This window comes from Haliotis asinina, chromosome 5 (assembly GCF_037392515.1).
Source record: "Haliotis asinina isolate JCU_RB_2024 chromosome 5, JCU_Hal_asi_v2, whole genome shotgun sequence".
Lineage (NCBI taxonomy): Eukaryota > Metazoa > Mollusca > Gastropoda > Lepetellida > Haliotidae > Haliotis > Haliotis asinina.
In genome coordinates, this window is record NC_090284.1 from 8,389,533 (window position 1) to 8,411,782 (window position 22,250).

The 22,250-nt window shown below is 38.8% G+C and overlaps 1 protein-coding gene across 1 annotated transcript in view; it reads left to right on the top strand.

Annotated features, from left to right (window-relative positions):
• Positions 1–21,758, top strand: part of LOC137283626 (voltage-dependent calcium channel gamma-7 subunit-like) — a 55,942-nt gene extending 34,184 nt beyond the window's left edge. Inside the window, exons 2-4 of the mRNA XM_067815220.1 lie at positions 12,046–12,138; positions 16,252–16,392; positions 20,455–21,758. Coding sequence (XP_067671321.1) covers positions 12,046–12,138; positions 16,252–16,392; positions 20,455–20,990 — 770 coding nt within the window. The 3' untranslated portion in view covers positions 20,991–21,758. The remainder of the gene's footprint in view (positions 1–12,045; positions 12,139–16,251; positions 16,393–20,454) is intronic.
• The last annotated feature ends 492 nt before the right edge of the window (positions 21,759–22,250 follow it).

The following is a 22,250-nucleotide window of genomic DNA, read 5'->3' on the forward strand; positions in this document are numbered from 1 at the left end:
CCTGTGGATGTGTGAGTGACCCAAGCAGTATCCATATGTCAGTAGTTTATGCAATATGCGTGCATATATGCCCTTTGCATTTGTCAGTGCCCTATGCATGTGTGAGTGGCCCTGGAAGTATGCCTACGTATGTGTAATAATTAGCGACTATAGTAGAGGGGCCGATTGTAATGATTTTTGTCGTGCCAGCGTACCCCGCCGACCTAACCTAATATCAGTCACCTGCTTGTCTAACACAAACTGGACTATTTTCATCTACAATCGTTACCTGCGATGCTGTAATCAGATTCTGACAGGGCATGATACCATAACTCAGTTACACACGCTACATTGCTTATAACTTAAAGGTATTTGGTTGTTAGATGTGCAGAGTTCCTAGCTCCTGAGCACAAGCGAAATCAAGCATTCGCTCTTTACGCTGAAGACCCTCTCGATTCCCCACATGGGTACAGTGTGAGAAGCCCACTTCTGATGTCCCAAGCAGTGAAAACTGGAATACTGCTAAAAGAAGGCGCGTGAGCACTGGCGTCTAAGACACCTGGATGCCTGTGACGATTCGGACACCTGGAGCACTTTGTATCACATATATACACGAGTAGAAATGTTTTCATCTTCAGTCGAGACGCCTTAAGTGAGGATGATACATGTAGTTTCATGGGCAAGCATGTCCAGCCAATCACGACCTTAGTGGGGTCCTTAGCTCAGCTGTGTAAGTAAATGCACTGAAGAACTCGCCCACTTTGCGTTCGAAATCTGTCTACCTTGTAAAATGGCATTCAAAGCAATTAGATTTGCGACAAATGTGTATTTCCAAATGATAGACATGGTCCAAAAACTACGGTTATGAAGATCGCGATAACATCGTCTACATCCTCGTCTCCGCTGACACAAAGGTCATCGGTTTTCAGGAAAATTCCAACAGAAAACAGAAATATGACAACGAATGTATATCCCACCGAATGTATTCACATACTGGCTGACCGTACACAGATTTATGTCACGTGAGTCATGTCAGTGATATTCAGATAAACGTAACCGAATTTTGTTGGTAGTTTTTGATGATTTTTTAGTCTTTTGGTGATGTTTAGCAAGTGTCTGCATTATAGATGTTTTGTTGTGGATTCTCACACACTGTTTGCATTCGCTTCTTGCTTCCAGACTTCGACACCAATGACAATGTGTGAGAGAGTGAGTTTAGTTTTACGCCCCACATTCAGCAATATTCCAGCTATATGGCAGCGGTCTATAAATACTCGTCTGGAAAAGGCAAGCCAGTAATCAACAGCATGGACGTGGACCTGCGCAAATGGGAGGCGATGACATGTGGCAACCAAGTCAGCGAGCCTGACCACCCGTCAGTCGCCTCCAGCGACAAGCATGGGTTACTGAAGCCGAGCCTTCACTGGTTCCAATGACAATGAACGTGTTTAGTGTGTGGCTTATCCCATTTCGTTTATGTAAAGTTAACATGGGTCTTGTCTCGTGTCTGCAGAGGAGACATCATTATTTACTTTCATCTCATAATTGTTATGTAATATTTATCAACCGAACATATCCAGGTTGTTTTGTTGGGTTTTTTTCAAAGGTTTGTAAAACGGATTTAATTACTAATTGTTTCCTTACGACGTTAGTTTGGTCTGAGAAGATTTACAGGAATTATTCTTAAGCTAACTCCACTCCCTATGGAGTATTTACAAATCAAATTACGAACCCTAGGCACGGAGACCTGTGCGCAACATTAAATGTGTTCATCATCATCTTCTGGTTGTCAAGACACCTTCGGGGAAATGAAAAAAACCAAGCAAATATTGTTTTATTTGATATATGGCACGTGCCAAGGTTTGTATGGTCACTGTGGAAACGCTTTTACTGTTCAAGGACTGCAATGTCCGCAGCTCGAGCGAACAATTACTTGTGTAATACATTGTGACGGGAAGGTAATACCGTACCGCGCAGGTCCGTTATCAAATTAAATGAGGATGGCTCGTGAAAAGTGCGTGGCTGGAACGCCATGTCGGTTCTTCTTCAGTCAGTGATCAGACGTCATACTGCCCTATAACCGCCGTGATAACGTTTAACAAGCTACACGTCTGGAAGCGGCTGACCTTTAAGTGATGGTATTAAGATGCTGTGAGACTGCAAAGAGTCACGGTCACACTAGGCTGTTTTCCTTACAGCTTTCTTTGTCTTTTCTACATTTTACAAGGTTAGGTAATATTATCGTTATTGTTTCATTGCTTTTATTGTTATTATTATTACTTTCTACATTATGATCAATCAGATTGTGTTTTTACTTGGCATTCAAACAACCTACTTACACTGTCCTATGCAGAGGATCTTGAGTAGAATGGGTCTTCATGAACCCATGTTTTTCTTAGAGTCTGAAGATATCGGTTGGTCTAACAGCTGTGTAGACAGTGCTCATGATGTCAGTCACTATGCTGACTGGTCCATACTTGATATTTACAGCCATTCATAGAACTAGAATATTCCTGAGTGCGGCTTAATCAACAAACAGGCAACCATTATCCTCATCCTCATCATGAACCTAATTAAAAACGAAGATATGTTTTAAAGATGTGTAAAGAAATATGCTCAATTGCATTGTCTCGTTACTGGTTTGTTTATTTCTGTGCATCTTTCCTCCCAGCAGTATTCCAGCTATATGGAAACTGCCTGTCAATAATCGAGTCTGGACCAGACAATCCAGTGATCAACAGCATGACCAGTGATCGACCCATTTGGGATACGATGACATGTGTCAACCAAATCAGCGAGCTTCACCACCCAATCACCTTTTATGACAAGCATAGGTTTCTGAATATGAACTTAGATGTTCGCTCACTAGTTGTAGTAGAAATACCTAACAAAAATTCGAACCCGCGTCCTGCATACCATGGCGCGACCACATATCAGGTATTTCAACACCCGTGAAACATCCATACAGAAACGATGCCATAACGAAAAGGCCCTCAAATTGATCTTCGTCCAACACCCCAACCACAGTGTATCAGTAACATGAATGCAGTGAAGCTGTAACAGATTGCACTTCATGGAACCCAAGTCACACACACATCAGCGTAACTGCCAACCACCAAAATCATTTTTTCAACAGCAACAGATGTGGTTTTGCCTCGCCACCCTTCCCATGTCAGTTCATGTAATTAAGAGGCGTCAAAGGCCTGGACAGTTGTTTTCTCTTGGGATTCCAATAAAACTTTCCCCTATATATCGTTTCGCCAGAATCTCGTAGTGATAATGGTCAAAGTTTATTTCTCGTAATATACATGCACTAACCGACAGCCGGCGAAGTGAAAAATTAATCGTGTGATGATTTTAAGGAGCTGCAACCACGGAGTTCAAATATATACTTTTCTCATGTGAATTGAATCGGATTGGCTATGCCTTCCAAATGATTGCATTCAAATCGAAGCTTATGTCATTTGCTTTAAGTAACGCTGATTTAACTATTCACTTATTTGGTTTCGCAGGGTCGACATATATTTCTCGGTGATTTAGGCCAGGCTTGTTTATTTTTCTGAATCTTATCTCTATAGTCAATAAAATTTGGTTTCAGGAACAAATATACAATAGTTATGAAACATTGTTTGAATGGCAAGATATACATGCGTGTAGAAGAACTATAAATAGTTATACATTGCAACCACTCACAGATACACACCGCAAATATTCGCGTCTCCTTGATCGTATCTCTTAAGTCCGTTTGTTCAAATATCCGTTCTGCAACGGCTGAATATGATGGTTCCGCTCAAAAGTGGGACATCATATCCTACTCAATCTACCATGCTCGTCCCAAATCGATAAGTATCGTTTGACTTCTACAACCATTCTGTCAAAAGGCAATGCAAAATGAAATTCATGGGTAACTATCTGTATGAAACTTTTTTCATAATTTGTTTCATTCGGGGTTTTTATATTTCCACCATGCTCTGTACATTGTAAAAGTGCCAGGAAGCGGTTTCGAGCATTGGTAGGGGATATTGGTATTTGATGAACAAGTTTCTCGGTGGTTCAAAAGCCGTCAATTTCAACAGCCCAAACATAAAACCGGGAATATTATGGTCATTTACGTGTTAATAGGACCTTTTAGGGGCCATTATGCAGCATATATGGAATAGTTACAGTCGGCAGGGGACATAGTTTTATCTTACTTCATTTCCGGCAAGTCGACGAAGCAGTAGTTGCCTAGACTTTGTATGTAGGCCACAGGGAACTGTGTGGGGAAATACCTTACGTAAATGCATTAGAAGGATACTTTGCTCTGGCTGCGATGAAGAGGCTAGTGTTTCCAAAATTCGATTTGTATGACGAATCGCCACACTATATTTAGGTATTTTTGATCTTCGGTGTGAGACGATAGCTTGGTGTTGTGTGAAATTGTTTTGACACGTAATTGCTCTCTCTGTACAATGTCATTTAACGAGCTGAGAAAATACCTTTAGTAGGAAATGATACCTTTTGATCTTTCAAAATGAGTCTTTCAACATTTCTCTTATCAAATGTCAAATACTCATCTATATAGGATATACAGAAGATGACTGTTGTAACATGAATTTAAGTCACCATGAAAGATACCATGCGTAAACATTCAATTATCAGACCCGCAGAAAACCAGTTCTATATATTACGCGCATCGCAGGAAAAACAGCACATGTTTCAGTATTTTTGTGAAATAGTTTTTTAGTGCAGTTAATTGTTGATAATTCATTTTCGAAATATGCTCAAGCATCTGATTACGTTATAAAACATATTGGGCTGTTATAGTTCAATGGTGATTGCAACTCTAAAGCTCCAAGAGTTCCAATGAGTTTTCTCATGGTTTTCAGGATACCTTTCATAATCGGAAGTTCGACAAGTGAGTGAAATCATACATTCTTGCAATAACCAACATATATTTTTATGAAAAGGCATTCAGAAAAATAAAATTTGTAGCAATGATGGATCATTTGCTATGAGTTAGACTAATCCACATGTGACGTCTCACTGACTGAAATCATGAGCAAATGATACAATGACATACCCAAACCACGACCGATATTTTTACTCAGAATCCCCGCAGGTCATTTGCATATGCATATGTATGCATGAACAATCCTCTTCTCAGCGATGGAGTAGCATAGTAGAAAAACCATTTCGCTGTTCAATTCCACACATTAGTACAATGTGTCAAGCCTATTACTTGTGTACCGTATTTATTCACTCAATCAATTTAATAGGTTGTTAGTTTTGAAAGTGCACCCTTATCCACAAACCAGCAAGCAGTTTGGGTTGCAGCTGACCACACATTTAAAAGAGTGTTTGACTTTCTCATCATGACGACATTCTGCATATTCAGCAGACATCAATGGCTCATTGTAAATGGACCATCCACAAGCATGGCATCATTGACAATTAAATTCCATATTTCATCAATCAGAGAAGTACAAATTGTGACCTGCTTAGCCCCCCTGCAGTGGAAATCTCCAAGATTTCTTCCAATTACAAGAGAAGGCTGACGACCTGTCATATATGATATATTTGATGTTGTGAAAAAATCAGATACCAGCTAACTATTTGAAGGATGCGCCTAGCGGAGAGTATTGACAAGCTGGAGTCTAACAAGAGACACACAGAAATTCTGCTATTCATCACTACAGTTATCAAAGCTACTGTTACAATCATTCGTGCTGGAACGCTGACGTGTTTGACTTGCTTGACTGTGGGGAGGCGAGGAATTTCAAATCTCACATTTATAAGAAAAATGTGAAAAAGATGAAAGGAGTTTAAGAAACGGAGTCGGGTGATTTCCATTCCGATTTCATGTCAGTTTGCAATTTTTGATTTAGTCTGTCAAAATCACTTTGTAAACTTGCAAATTAAGCTCTTTGTGCTGTAAACCCGTGGCCTTTAAGGATATATTTATGCAAGAAAAACATGTTAATTTGTTGCCAAACTTGTTTTCTGTTTTTACCATTTACTGTCTGGTTTCTGAGGCAGTCAATTGATCTTTAGCATGGTAACGTGCGTGGCAATATGCAACGTGGGAGACCAATTCTGCTTTGGAACCATTCGCCATTAGTGTTTGAATGGTTCTTAGAAACTGGCACCCCCCTGCTATTGAAAGGTTGTGGGTTAATGTTGGAACTTGTTAAGATGTGCCGCATCACCAAATACATGTTCATATGTTAATGGGTTGCAACCCCGCAGTGTTGGTGCATCAGGAATCGCGAGGAAACAGACATATGTAGATACACCTCTGTGACCACCTTCATATACGGACTTTAGCACTGTTTTTACCATCATTTCCATCATCTGTTTAAAGACTGATGTGGTGCAGGTTAGACGTTTACCTCATTCAAGGAACCGCTGGGCTGGTGCACACAAATCTAGAAACAGATATGAACCTACTGACACAGAACTCTGACATGCCATTCCACAGAATGTTCTCAGTGCTCTGAAAAGATATGTCTATAAGATATGCTGTTTGTGGTGAGACGTCAGTAATCAATGTGCTGTATCAACATTTCCCTTAACTGCGGCAGGTGAATATCTTCCTAAACTGGAATAGCATTTGAGGATATTTCTTTCCCTCTTGATCCCAAGGAGAATAACCAGCTAAAGTTGACACCATTCCTGCGCAGATCGTTACTGGACTTGATCCTTTCAGGTGGACATTGTTGATGGCAGAGCGCCACTTCCATTCTAAGGGCCTCCATTTTTGTCATGAAGAGATAATTCCAAGTCACTTTGATGCCAGCAGAAATGTGCAGTCAGCCTGTTGTAATGGAGGCAGCAAGATGGATGGGCAATATTGGTACTAACGCATGCAAACTCATCTGCAGCATCGGTTACAAACACATGTTAACGACGGTCAGCTGGTCACCTCAAATATACAGGAAAATATGCTACAAAAAATATCATTTTCACCTTTGCCTCAACTGTCGATATCTCATCACGATGTCTGTCATTAAATATGTTGAAAGTTTTACTTAGGTCTGGAATGACTTAGGTCAATATGAACCAAAGGTCCTTGTCATCCAAACATCCTTTTATCACTTTACCCGATCACCTGTTGCTATCGTCATGTCATTTTCTCCCATGGTTTGTTTGTTGTGGTTGTTGTTTTGTGCAGAGAAGAAACGCTGTAGCAGACAACACGATTGTCTCTTAAACACGAGATGTAGATTTGTATCATGGACATTGTGCTGTCGCTACCTGAACGTAGTCTCCACACCAGTGATGCCATCTGTATGGCTACTGTAGCAACAACGTACAGTTGGTAATCACGTAAGAATATTTTAATCGACTGTGGCGTGTCAAGAACTGAACCTGTTTGCATTTGGGTAGTGATAAATAAACACTTATCTGGTATCCCTTAACATGCACTTGCATATTACTTTGGTTATTCCGATTTGCTTTTTGGGACAAATTCCAATTTATATAGCGAACTAACGCCATGAGCACGAGAATATAAATAGAAAATAGCTGTATCGTAATAGATTTAGTTAAGATACAGTCAGTTTCTACCTATTGTCTATTGTCCATCGCTCTGTTTCGTTACAACTTGGAATTTGTTGAAGGTGAACTACAGATCTGATGTTGGATTTTGCATGGTCAGACGTTTGCAGACCTACCGAACTGTTGCTCTATTCCGCATCCTTCCCTTTTCAAATATCATTTTACGTCAACGAATATTATGCATACAAGAGACAGATCCCCTGTGTAAAATCTACTTCGAATTCATTTCAACGTCAAACAAACTGATGCATATGTAAATACACGCTGTGACATTCGGTTCATTGACAAGCCATGGGCTCTGAAACGGAGCATTGTAATAAACTATGTAAAGCACCTTTTGCCCATGTTCTTCGGATGTTCAATAACAAATGAAATGATGAAATCTCTTTTCTCAAGATAAGTCACCCGGCACAACCAATAGTGATTTGATAACTCGCGTGGTTAGAACCCGGCAAGACAAATATGGAATCCGATGGTTAATAAAACCCAGTTTCTCATTAATAACATTAGCACCACGAATGGCGTTGGATGGCAATTTGCATCTTGTGTTGGTAGCCTAAACTGCAGCCCAAAGCACTGAGCAGAGTACAGGCATCCATTGAAGAATCGTTGTTTTATTGGAAAAGTGACCATATTTTCTCGCATCACAAATCGTTTGGATTACTTGTCCATGTAACGAAGCTCATGGGAGTAGACCTGACAGTTAGGAAACGAAGTTGTTAATAATCAATAGATGCTGGTTTGACTTCACTTGAGGACGGAATGGGTGGCTCTTTGTCTCCATCCGTCTGTTCGCAGACTCTTTGGCCACGCTATCTGCGTTAAACGCAAGGTCAAACCGCTATAAAATGCAAAATACCTATGTTAATCCAATGCCAAATTAATTTGCGTGTTATTTGAAAATGGTTTCGCGTAACGAGAACATGTTGAGCAATATCAGGAGCCAATAATTATCTAAACCCAGCCCAAGATTCAGAAGAAAGTATGCTGACGGAAAGAAGAGACGATACAGGCAAATGAGCGTAATCTTAAGTTTGAAACCCAAGTTCACTGTATGCCACACTAATAAGGTACAGATGGCTGTTGTCTGTGGCAATTTATCATTACCGTCACATTCGTTTTTGACACTATAAAGTAAGACGTCGCTCTCTCGGAACCCGTGGGATGATCGAAATATGCGTAGTGCGCCTCCAACAACAAACAAACGTCAACGATTCCAAAAGAGTCAACAATATTATATAATCATAATTATCGACTTGGAGATCTGGTTGGGACGTGTTCATGTTATGTAAGGGAATATCACTGACATTTGTGTTAGGTATTCTGAGAGATTGCACATGAATTAAATATAATTGTTTGGGCATTCTATATATAACGGGGATGTGTTTTATGACGAAGGCCATGACTTTCACGATTCCCTGCCATTATGTCCAGCTCATTTTACTATTAAATTATTTCATGTAACAGCAAATTCACAGAACCAAAACTGTGTACGACAAACATTATGTTCAAAACATCATGTCCTGGTTTACAATACGATTGACATCGTTGAAAAAGTCTTTCTTTAATATGAGGATTTCGTTTTTGTGATGAATGGAAAGTTTTCAGTTTTACAATAACACTCATTTTGTTCGTGACGTCACACAGCTCGGAGTATTTCACGCGTCTGGTCTGATAAAGTGGAAATGAATTAACAACGACTATCACCTTTCTTTCCACGCCGCCTCACCAGCAACATGACCGCTTTCTCAACAACGTTTAAAAGCTCTCTGTTCTCCCGTACAAAAAACATTGAACCACTGCATTTTAAAACACGTCGCCGGGTCAATAAAACCAAAGTCACTAGAGATTGAAAGATTTTAAGTTAAAAGGGAATGGAAATCCTATTGAAAATTTGAAGTCCCGGGCATGCATTATAATCAGGCACTGAGTGCAATCAATGTTCGTCTGGAATATAAAATCGAAACAGTTTTACCTTGTAGCCCACGTTGTCATTAATTCTTCACATTTGTCGATTTTATTTTTAAAAGAAATGGTGGCCTTAACTAAAAAATCAAAGGTTTAGTCACCATGAAACCACAGGGCCAGGTCGGCTTTCAGAGTACAGAGACATTTGCCCTCGTCAGGGCCATTGTTAAATGAAGACATCATCTGCCTAACCATCAAGGCAATGATGTATTGTGAATAACAGTTAATGTGTATATCCCTTGACACATATTTGTGTGTTTGAATTTAGTCCGGGTCCCGCCGCGCTCTCACTTTCAATTTCTCAAAAAAAAAACGTAGGTTGTGTGTTTGTATGAGTGTTGTCACGGGAGTTGAATGTGAAAACCTGAATGATTGGTATGTATTGAACAGGGAAAACGTCTTCATACTTTTATTTGTTTGTTTGTTTGTTCGTTTTATTGGTGTCAGTGAGCATCAGTTCCAAAATGGATGCTATCCATCAATGAAGGCAGATAGCCTTACCACCAGTCAGTTCCTTTGACAAAGAAGGTTGTTGAATACTGGTTGTAACCCTGGTATTCATGTCCTGCCATGGATACTCCGACAGAAGTACGTATTTTGGTTCAATGTTTGGGAGGATATTTAGTCGTTCTAGTGTCCTCTTTATACAACATGACCACTTGTCCGATCGCCAAACATCCGAAGACTCTCATCCCTCGTTAACACGACTGCAAAACAAGGCATAAAACATATTATTTCATTATTTGTTTAAACCATCTGAGAAATGTGTTCCTATCATGAAGACAGGGTTGATCTCACACACAAGGTCAAATCGATAGGCCAACCTTCCTCCGTTGATATTGCAGCTTCTAGATTAAGTGTTCTGTCCCTAGAAGGTGTTCAAAGCGAGTGGTACTTATCAATACGATTTAGCGATGCTACATCACGCCTTCTTTGTCCCACCAGCAGGGTTGGACTTGTGCACCTTCCACAGCCTACAAGTCCCATAAAGTTCCGTTAAAATGATTTGAAATCATGCACATTTTTGCCTGATTCTCGGTACTAACGAACCCGCCACACAAATGATGCACATACAGTTCATAGAACAGAAGCGTAATGCATTATTGACAGGCTAAATTGGAGTGATAATACTATGATGGGTTGTGTGGCCTCCGACCATGGCACTCTATCTTCCGATAATTCAATTCACCTCCACCATTTACGCCTGTGGACAACGAACGAGGAGAACGTTCCAGCCAGCCTTGTAATTTTACCAAGCAAATTTCAGGTGCCTTAAAATTACTAGTTATTTTAAGTAAATAGTAAATGCTATCAGACCGTGGCCAAAGAAAACCAAAAGTGAAACAGATATTAAGAATTTATTCACTAAATCTTCTTTTGGCGAGTTAAATTACATTCGTTTTAAGAAGGACTTCATACGTGAATGAGCAAATTAGGACAGGACTGGAAGCATAAGGTACAGACAATATTTAGTTTTGACTTAATGTGACTCTTGTTGTACAGGGTTATTAGGTTACCTGTCACAAACACTTGCAAAGGCATGTCAACCTTCTTGAATTTATGTCAAGACCTCATCTAATTCAGCGATACTATGAATTTGGGAATGCAGTCCAGATACGAACTATAACACTTCTGGAAAGTTTTATTTATATCCTGAAAGGTGTGACCATGTTCCAACAGGTTTTGAACAGTATTTATGTGACATTCTTTGAAATTTCAATGTTGTGTTGTATTTTGTGTTGTAATCTTAGTTAAAGGTAAACATTAACTCTGAATATCTTGGGGACATATTGTGGCAAGTGTTATGTTAAGGTATATAATTAATACATCATTAACATGTGTGGACGGTCACTGTATGCAAACTCAGGCAAATGAAACAGGAATGACCCAGTTCATACATGACCTCGTCTTTGGAGAACTTCAGACCCCAAGGATTTAGTGAAACATAAGTAACTACTGTTGAAGAAAATCTCATTCTTGTTTACATGGTTGTTCGCATCGTTGTTTACATTTATGTTTGCAAAGTAACATTTGTTAAAATACTGCTGGAATATTTTCAAAACAATATTGGTAATTGACTTCACGTTCAGCCGCCTTCAATTATCTTTGTATCATGAGCTACGAATTAGTAGTTTGAATCATCTACATAAAATGTTCTTGATCACACGTTCCTGGTATAATGGACACGAATGTCACACGTATGTAGTTATGAGAATTACATCAAAATGCAGTTCATATTGTAACATGTTCCGAACAGCAAAGAAACGTTATTTTCGAGAAAAAAAATAGAATCCCATAAAAGTAAGTGTTCATGATTATGTCTTCCATTTAAACTTAACAAAAAAAACAGAGATGCGTTTCTTTTGCTCTTCAGTATACAAGGGGTGGTCCCTGACATTTCACCCGGTGTATATGTGCCCCATTTGTTTCATCGATTTGTCTATTATTAGATGTGGTCAATGATTTAGACCTGACCTTTGACCCACGAGGCGTGGGTTGATGAAGGGTCAGCGACCCCCAGAGTCCTGAAATGTATCTTGATTTGGTTTCTATTGGCAGATCAGAATTACGGAGGGCCAAGATGTAGCTATATCAAATACTTCACGGGGGATGATGACCGCGAAGGACTTGGACCCACGGACGCTATACTGTGTAAGTCTATTTCTCTCACACGAACACCTACTGAGCCAAATCAAGACTAGATATGGATACTGCTGGCTTGAGGTGACTCTCTAGTGCATATTATGCTTAACTGATGGAGAATGTCCGTGAGATAGACACACTCTCCGTATGTGAATGGCGTATGTTGCATGATTATCAATATTCTAAATATTCATGTTTAGAAATGTGTCTGAAACCTGCAGTGGGTTCTAAAATCTGATACTTTACCTCTGTGTTGTTTACGTGAAGACTGATTAGGTCAAGACAGAAGGTAAAGCGAGTTAAACACGCACTAGCACATAATACTGACAAAAGTGAGATAAACCAAAAGAAAGGTGTATCCAGACCTAATACGAACAAATTGTCATTCAGTACATTCAGTATCATCTCAGGAGTAAGTGAGTGAGTTCGGTTGCACGCCATTTTGGACAGCAATGTCATTACGGTGTGTCCACCGGAAGTGCGAGCATACCGGAAATGACGTATGTCTTCGCCCTTTACCCCTTTAATACTTAAAGTATATGGTGATGTATTATTACCCAAAAGGTATTTTCGTATATAAAACAATACATCATATTCACATCAGTTTCGTAGTGAAGGTAGATATTACACTCTCGTTTGAGAAGGCCTATTGGTCCCGTAGGCAAATCAATTTTGTGATCGTCGCAAAATGGTTTCCATTCATCTGTGATGACGTGAGGAAATCCCAAGACACCTACTACAACTTTCTGGAGAGAAACTGTCATAGATCATAGATCACATCAGTTGAAGTAGGTTTGATCAATCGAATCATGTGGTTTGAAATTATCCATTTGACCTTTTGCGAAATTCAATTCATTTTACGAACTATAATTGCTAATATTAAATCGTTTTATGAATTATAATGGATCATAATTATGTAATGATAGTAGTCGGTTGATCTTGAGTTTTCGCGTTGTCAGCGGTTTCTACATGCACATGGCTATTGAAACAATTATTTAAAAAACAGAAATATTTACTGAATCATTATTATTAACAGTGTCCTTGATACTAAGGTCACGTCGCAATTTTTGATGACAATCCTTAAGTATGATTGCCACAGTTTCTCCTCCATCCAAACATAAAAGAGTTATTTTAGAAATGGACATGTCTTAAGAACAGCTTAAATTTCCTTGGACGGGAATAGGTATGGTGACAATAGAAGCAATGAGCCTAAAAGCCATTGGAATACCATGAGAAAAAAATCTTGAAGTAACCCTTTCAAAAAGCCTAATAGCTTTCATGAATCATAGAATAGGATTCCTATTTGACAATAACATCATTACATATGGCCGAGTATTCTCAGTATATGCATTTGAACAAACATCCAACATATATGAATCGAGGGCTTAATATTCCTAATATCTATGGTCGTTTAATAACCACTCGGTAAATGCACGTTTATAAGTGGACAATTATTCAGTTCAGCTGAATGTTCAACCATTTGTTAGATCTGAAGCTCCCGTGAGTCTTTTGGCTTTCATCATTATCTAAGTAAAGTGCACTTAAAAGACAATCGCTGTATCCAGGTCAGACAAATCTGGAAGGGGCTTTAGATCGATACAGGCACTTAAGATGCACAAAGCCTTATTATAATGAACGAAGTCTAATGCAAAACCTGCGCGACAACACACCCCCAGCCTTCAATATAATTACAAAGCAGATTCCTCTCTAATTACCACACTACAATTTCCTTGTCCGTCACAGCTGTCAAACGTTTTAGGAACGGGGTATAGTTGTAGTGTCGTCTTTGAAAAAGACTATACAGATCGATAGAAGTGCACTAATTTAACGAGGAGACTGTGTTGGAGAGGACAAAGAGTAACTGCTTGTGACAAATTCCCATTAAGACGACAAGATGTTTGCAACGAGAAAGCAGAACCTGCAAGATTCCTTCTGACTTGCACTGGTACATGCATTTATGCATTGGAGGAGTAGAGCCTGTTCGCACCATTCCACCTTAGTGCATTACCATAGCATTAGTCCTGAACTAAACTAAGGTACTATCCTAACATTATTTCAGTTAATCAGTACTATCTAAGTATTGATCCGATACTATTTTATTGATAAAACATGCATATCGTGCACACACCCATGATGTTCAGAACATGCCATAGTTAAAAATAGCAACGTGCATGTGCATGTCTTGAAGAATAGCATTACAATATACAGGATTTATATTAGTTTAATACTTAAATCCTTTTACAAGTAATTATCCTAACAGTTTATATGTTAGTAACAACAGTTAGTAGCATATGTAAAATCTGTGTGCACAAATAATTAGAGGGTTTTTATAGTAAATTGAGTATTCATGAAAAAGATAACTGATATTTTATATGATGTATCCTTTACAACAAAGATGTACGTTCGATTATCGTTCTATTGATACAGAGATAAATCTTATGTAATTTATGTCAAAGTGTGGATTCCGTATATTAATGACACTGATCGACATCATAAATAATTGTACTTCCACTTTACTATCACATGTAAACGAGTATTCCGAGACGACTTGAGTTAAAATATATATATATTTTTTAGATCCTATCTGTACCCGAAATTGGGAATTTCGTCTTCGTAGTCCATAGCACAAACGTTTCCATTTGATAAGTATTCTTAACAGCGCCAATATTTTCACAATAATAAAGTTTATATTTCAGAACAAGTATGTGAAAATATGCCTATATGAGCTTATAAACTGATAATTGTAAGACAGTAATATAGGCACAGTATAGCCTGTTACATTGAGCAACCACTGACACAAATGTAACAGTGGTATTGCCTGATTAGAATTGGTGATAATTCATGAAAATGACATGATGAACGGTTACAACTAACTTTGGGACAATCATCAAATTTGTGCTTCAACTATTCCTTGAAAATTTCACCTCCCATCGCATGCTCATTGGAAACGAACGGATGGTCCTGTAGTGCATTTTGGAACCAAGCAAATGGAATCGTGTTACACAATAATCCAGCATACAGCCCAGGTCAAGATGACCTTTCCCCGGCAAACTGCAATAGAATTCAATATCATGATACCTATGTCGTTATTTGCACTACCATAACCCTTTCAAAACGACAACTTCAGCTTAAAGTTATTAGTTATAAGGTATATTAAATCAATCTAAGATCGAATATTTATTCAAATATAAAGTCTCCAAACATGAGTGTTGGTGGCATCAATAAAGTTGTCCAAGATGGCTCAGCACAATATATTTGCTTCCGTTACAAACTTTGTTGGTGAATCTACCAAAGGTGTCTGATGCATTTAAAGAGTGTAAGAAATAAAACCGATGTATTTATGCCATCCTTCCTACTACAAATACCGGAAATGAGCAAAATAATTTCTCTTCGTCTTTACTGACGTTCTTATTTCACCATCTTGCACGCACAATTCGTGCCCATGGACATAAGATCAATCATAAACTCTCCAGGGAATAAATGAGTTGAACTGGAGTCGAAAAGATAATAATTTTATAAAGAGCGCAGTACATCATTCAGAAGAATTAGCTAGGGACTGTTCTTACTGATTGAACAGAGAAGTGCCTGGACGCATGCACTTCCCTATGCCTGATTATGCCTGATTTCTGAATGGGAAATGTGCAGTCAGTTTCCGTCACAAGGTCTCGGCTAATTTAGGCAGACCCAGAGAGTAGAAGAACCCTATTACGACCTTTATCACTCTGAACAGCATCCCGGCTTGCGATTCGCTGTAGCTATTACAAACCAGCTGTCGGAAGAATTTAATAACGATCTATGCATTAGTACGAGAATTGCCTTTTATTCATACAACATTTCCACTTTTTGAGTAAATGCAATAATGCTGTTTTGATTTCATTCAGGAGTTTGAACAATGCAGTATAAGTGAAACTGTAATTCTGAATATTGATTTACACTTTCTTTAGGCAATTTTGCATTGCGAACAATCATGTTGCATACGAAAAACGTACATACGCAAGTGCTATTTACATTTACAAAAACGTATTTGCCTGTGTTTATGTCTAATCATTTTGCCTAGAATATCCTCACTGCTTCTTTGGCCTTATTCTAATGATTTATTTTCTTTTTTTATTTCATTTTCAGTAAACATACGACGGGCGACGATGTTTCCACTTGTCAGCCTCCTAATACTACTGATTGGAGGAATAATGTGTTTTGTCGGACATTGTAATTCGGGCAGAAAAATTTTAACATTCGTATGTGGAATTCTATTTGTTTTAGCGGGTAAGTAATTTGTGTTGTATCTTGAATAGGTTTCTTAAATTTGTGTTCTATTACATAAAATGAATATTACAATCCTTTGTTGAAAGTAACAAGGGTTGGTATCTTCAAGTATTATTGACGTCTAGGGAAATACATACATTTCATCTATTTCATGCTCTTTATACGAACTAAATAGTATATATTTCAAGGTTTTAATATCATTGTTCATGTTTATCATCAATCATTTTGTATTTGTACGTATGCATTTTTACACGTAACGAATATATTATATATACAATTCATGAGAAATCAAAATGACGGGTTTGCAATAATGATGTTTCTCTTGCCATCATTAACGAATCATTTGTCATAATCCGTAACAAAGTTATTTCACTCGGGACCGCGTTACTTAGCAACACGTCTTTTCTGGGACTATGGTTCCTCTAACCATTGTTTGTCACAAAAGAGTTTACGTGGAAAATACAATGGTCCTGTACCACATTCGATGGTATGCAAACCCATGTCCATATCAAGGCGCGATTCTAAAGGTAATTACAGGAGTCAAACGGGACCGTTAAGTTAATCATCATAGTTGGGAACATATCTTGTATTTGAAGGCACACTCACACACGATGTACTTGTAAATTACCTAATCATTACCGATCATACAAGTGATGTATTACAGGAATTCAAAATAGATCACCTACATAGACTATATCACAATATGTAATCACTCAGTGTATCTTTATTTTGGAAAAGATAACAAATATATAGTTCAGCATAAGGACCATGTTTACAACACTCTTGTTTTAAATCCTATCCATTCTTTCAGCCAAGATATGCCCATGGCTATGCTACAGTTCCATGAGTACAATGGGTGTACTGAACTTGGTTGTATGACAAAATAATGCACATATAGACTAAACACTGTCTGGACAAAGAATGAGTTGTCCCAGCATTTGTAAATGTGTTTGGTCTCTATTTGGATCCGAGATGAAAGCCACACTATAACAGTTTCTCTTTAAAGACATCTCAAGGGGTTCTGTCCATCCCACGCCGTTGGCATGAAGAAGGCCAACATACATTAATAAAATGAATTAAATGCATAGCCTGTAAGATACAGGGCATTGACTACGTCCATCTGGTATTAGCATCTGCTTGGCTATAATTCTTGAGCCTACTTTGCATTGAAACTTAGATATTTGGCATAAATAGTAGGACCGTATGGATTATTTCGAGTTATAGGAGATACTATGGTTGAGGAATCTGCTCACAGTATACAAGTGCTTCGTCTTGAACTATAAATTGCGGTAGCCAAAGTCAAGGGAACATGTTGCTGGTACATGTAATGTTTGAGATTACACTTTCGAAGTGACGAATACCTCTTGGGGTGTTGCATATTTGGGTTGGGGTATTGCGGATATCTTTGGCTTCATACGTGTCAAAAATAATGTCTCGATTTTTGACTATTTCAAATTTCAGCTGCTTGTATTCTTCCTTCAAGAACAGTTTGTGATGGCGAGGTGTTACATGTGGTTCATATAGCTCAACGCATTATGGACCATTGACCTCACAGACAAATTGATAAATGTCATTTGATTTGATATGCAGGTTAAAATGTGAAGTTCTCTAAAATCATGAATTCGCAACCTCTTTTGGTATGTGTTTTTAAATACTGGACCTGTTCAAAACTCACAAATTTCTTTGAGCAAACAAATGTTTTCAGTTTAATTCAGAAACATATATTCCAAAATTAAAAAGAAAAACAAATCATCACAATAATTATAGTTAATGAATATGTGGTTTCTTTAACATCATGAAATAAATATGAAATAATAAAGCTATCTGAACATAATTTTTTTCATGAACATATTTTTTTTTCAGATATTTAGACAAAGTAAAAAAGACTTAAAATAACAAATAAAAATATTGCCACGTTTCCCGAGTTAGCAATACGTGTATCCACCGTAGCTTGTCTTGTAGTATAACACCGTACGTTAACACGGCGATAAATCACCCTTATAACAAATACCCCGTGACACGTGCGTTGTGATAGCGACAGAGTAATTACACGAATGTCATAAAGGTCCGTCCGTGGTCACTACTTACTCATTGTGGGCAGTATGTCGGCAGAGATCAAAAGCCAGTGTGTATGGAGAACGAGAAGCCTCTGAATGCCGACTACATTCACATCTAATCTGCTATTGGCCAGCGCAGCCCCGTTGTCATGATAACAGTACAGACCTTAACGATGACTGACAAATAATTTTCCAAGCAATTTTTCTGTGTCGATTGCCAGGTCTTTTGGTAGTCTACACTGAACGAGATCGACTGCGTTATTGAGTTTTCGTCTGAGGGTTTTTTTCAATTTGTTTTGTGCTTTGGACCGTGTTTTTTTATTTTCATGTCTATTCATCATCATCATCCCACGCGCAAAGGTTTAGACAGGTGCTAGTCAGGTTTGACTGGGTATAATGGACGGAGGCGTACGCTCACACAGTGTTTCATGGGAACCTTATAACGCTGAAATGTTTAATCGTTTGATCGTCAAAACAGGTTGTGTTAACTTGAGTTCCACTACTGACCTTTCCACACTAACTAATATATGTTCAATTTTTTGATCGGGATTTCTGATAATATTCAAAATCGTCAAGAAAGTGTATCGTTTCAAAAACACATATATTCCACAACCGTTGACATATGGTATTGATAGCACAAATTGATCACAAATTCGACATAAACGGAGTTTAGATAATGACGAGAAATTATTTGTTCAAAAATACCATTGAGCAGCTTTAACCACCTAATAAAGCACGACAGAATACATTTCAGAAAAAAGTAACTTCAAGATAGAAACGGGGTAATTAATTCAAGAGAGTCATCGTAAAACAGCTGAGATGAGCGCATTCGATTAGAACAATGTCGCTCATACGATAGCAGATGCATCCTAGTAAGGATATTATAATAACTCACTCGAATTAGCAAACAAGATTTACGAACCGTTGTTGCCATACAAAATGAAGTGTATGCCTTAGTATACCTAGGCGTGATTTTTTAATCCACCTACCTCACATTAACAGACTTACAGAACAAACAGAAGCACATAGAACATCATAAGTGAATTTGGACTTGGGTGTCATGGTAGAATAGAAACAATTCATTATTCGATTATTGTTCTCACCTGACTGTCACTGCTGTCACTGTTTTTACGCACTGAGGTTAGAGTGACCTGAGTAACACTCGGGGATGTACCACACATATGTATATACATGAGATCGTATTCCTTCGTCTGACGCCATCAATCATTTGCCTGGTTTCGATCACGAAAGAAACAAAACAGAATAATATTTGTCACAAAACAACTTCCATCTAATAACTTCGGTGTTTCAAAGAATCTTTTTGTACACTCCACGGAGATCCCTCAGACTTTCTAATCGTGTTGAAAACTATTTCGAGGAAAAGTTCAGTTTGTGATCATGTTGGCGTCATGAGGTTCTGCCGTTATTCAGTCAGACCTAGAATATGTCTGTACGATTAATGTTTACGACCTGGCCCCTTTACTTCAAGTATTAAAAAGGTTGATCCGAGATCCGTGCAGTGGAAGCTGTCAAAAGCGGCATCTGTCCTTGCTGGTAATTATTAAAATCTTAATCCCGTTTGTGGCTTTTACATTTATCATCAGCTCTCCAATCCGGCACATTGTCTAAAATGGTTTATTTCTTCAGTAAAGATGAGTGCCGGTTTAGACAGCTTCCACTGTATATTACATAGTCAGCGTACAATAAAGAATTCGTCAATGCTCGTCATAGACTAACCGTAGGCTGCACTACAAACATAAGTTTAAATGCATACGTAATACTAATTATGAAAACAAATCAAGGCACGTCAGTAGGTAGTCAGGAAACAAGAAGTTCTGTCAGCATATTTGTTTCAGTACCCAGAATGTTTCCCTGTTGTTTCTTCACCTGGTCTACCAATGTTATGACACATTTCCAAAACTCTTTTCTTATGTTTCAGTTTTTATTTGGATACCATAACCTTTATGTGGACTACAAATAATTGACCCAAAAATTATATTTCCAGGCCTCTGCACTCTGGTCGGGATCATCCTCTACATCGGCAGCATCACGGAAGAGGTAGGCAATAAGCCCCGGGCCAGTATAGAAGAGCCTAAGTTTAAATACTATTATGGATCATCCTTCATCATGGCGGTCGGCTCGTTCGTGTTAACTGAATTATCAGGCGTGTTTTCAGTGTACCTATATATTACTAAGCACAAACAATCACAAAGGAAAAAACTACAACAAGCATTGAAAACTGAAACAAATGACAATAGAGCGAACAACTGGCGGTATAGACGACCGCGGTCGCAGTCTCGCGACCGGTCTCAGTCGCGAGACCGATCTCGAGATCCTTCAGTAAGTCGCTCTGAAAGCTACTTCACCTATACGCCAATCTCCGATACGTCTCATGAGTTGTCGAACTACACATTTCAAAGGGATGTATCTAGAAATACTATATCCACAACAGCGGAAATGCACGCTCATGCCCAGCATGCGCAAAAGGAGGCCGCTGCAGCGCCCTCTATTGATATTGTAAGGAGGACAACTCCAGTGTGATGGATTTCACCTTGCAACAGCACAGGCTCATGTCAATTGTAGAGAGGTATCAATATCTGTTTTGTTGGATTTGATGTGTTACGTCTCGGTATCCGGGACCTGGTGTATTTGGGAGTGAGTGCCGTAGGCATTTTGTGAAGAAATGGACGAGAATACATTGTGGTTTTTCAAGACGGCAAACCTAATGTTTGTGGAATATGATATTCAATGAGTGTGTTTGTCGTCTGCGTCAGGACAAAGCCTGTTGACGGTAGTGTGTCTGGTCCCTCCAACGAGACTGGATGTGTATGCGCCCACGACAAAGCGATAACATCGAGAGGGGAACGTGTACTCTGGTATTGCCACCAGAGGGCGCTCGGAGAAGGTCAGTATCAGGCCACGAGCTGGGAAAAGCAGGTTGACCTTGTGGCAGGTCAAGGTGAAGGTCAGGGTCAAGGTCGACCCTTCAAGATGGCGCCGCACCCCGTGTCGGTATGCCAATATCATCATTGGATTCCTTTTTTTCTTTTTGATTTTCCAAATAAAGGGATGTGTCGGTTTCGTGTTCATATGTATAATGTTTAATATGAAGAGAAGTATAATGTTTTGGTCGAACGTGTACTAGATATCACAACTGCTCACAAATGTTGTTTAATTTTGCTGAGCGCTTTTTGGGAAACTAAGTCATGTTTTGTTCTCATATAGGGTCGCACAAGTTTTCTGTTCTGTCTGTACAAAAGTCAAAAACTTTTGTATGTCCAATTTTGTACAATAAAAGAGAAAACTACACATACCTATTATTTTCATGTAATGCTTCTTCACCAACACGCAACAGATGGATCATTGTTAGAAACTGACCTACGGAGCTAGGTCTTAAAGATGTTCCTAATGTTTAGTCCGTGAACAACCAGCTTCAAGGCCATGCGCAATAGGGAATCGAGGTCAAGGTCATGCGCAGTAAGGATGGTGCCGTAGGTTTTATTGTTGCTCAACCACAATCTGTATCACGGTATCTGTTCCCTTGGACAACAGGCCAAATGGGTAACACTCGAACCGCACGGTTTCGAATCCTGTATTTGGCTCAGTTATGATCCTTGTCCATAACAGGCTGTGTAAGTGTCAACTCATTCACTAACATGGCACGTTATTTTTAACGCATAATTCGCTACGTAGTTACGTATCCACCGCAGATCAATGCTATGAAAGCATGGGCGATAGGGTAGCCTAGTGTTTAATATGTTCACCCATCACGTTGAAGACCGTGTTCGAATCGCATAATGG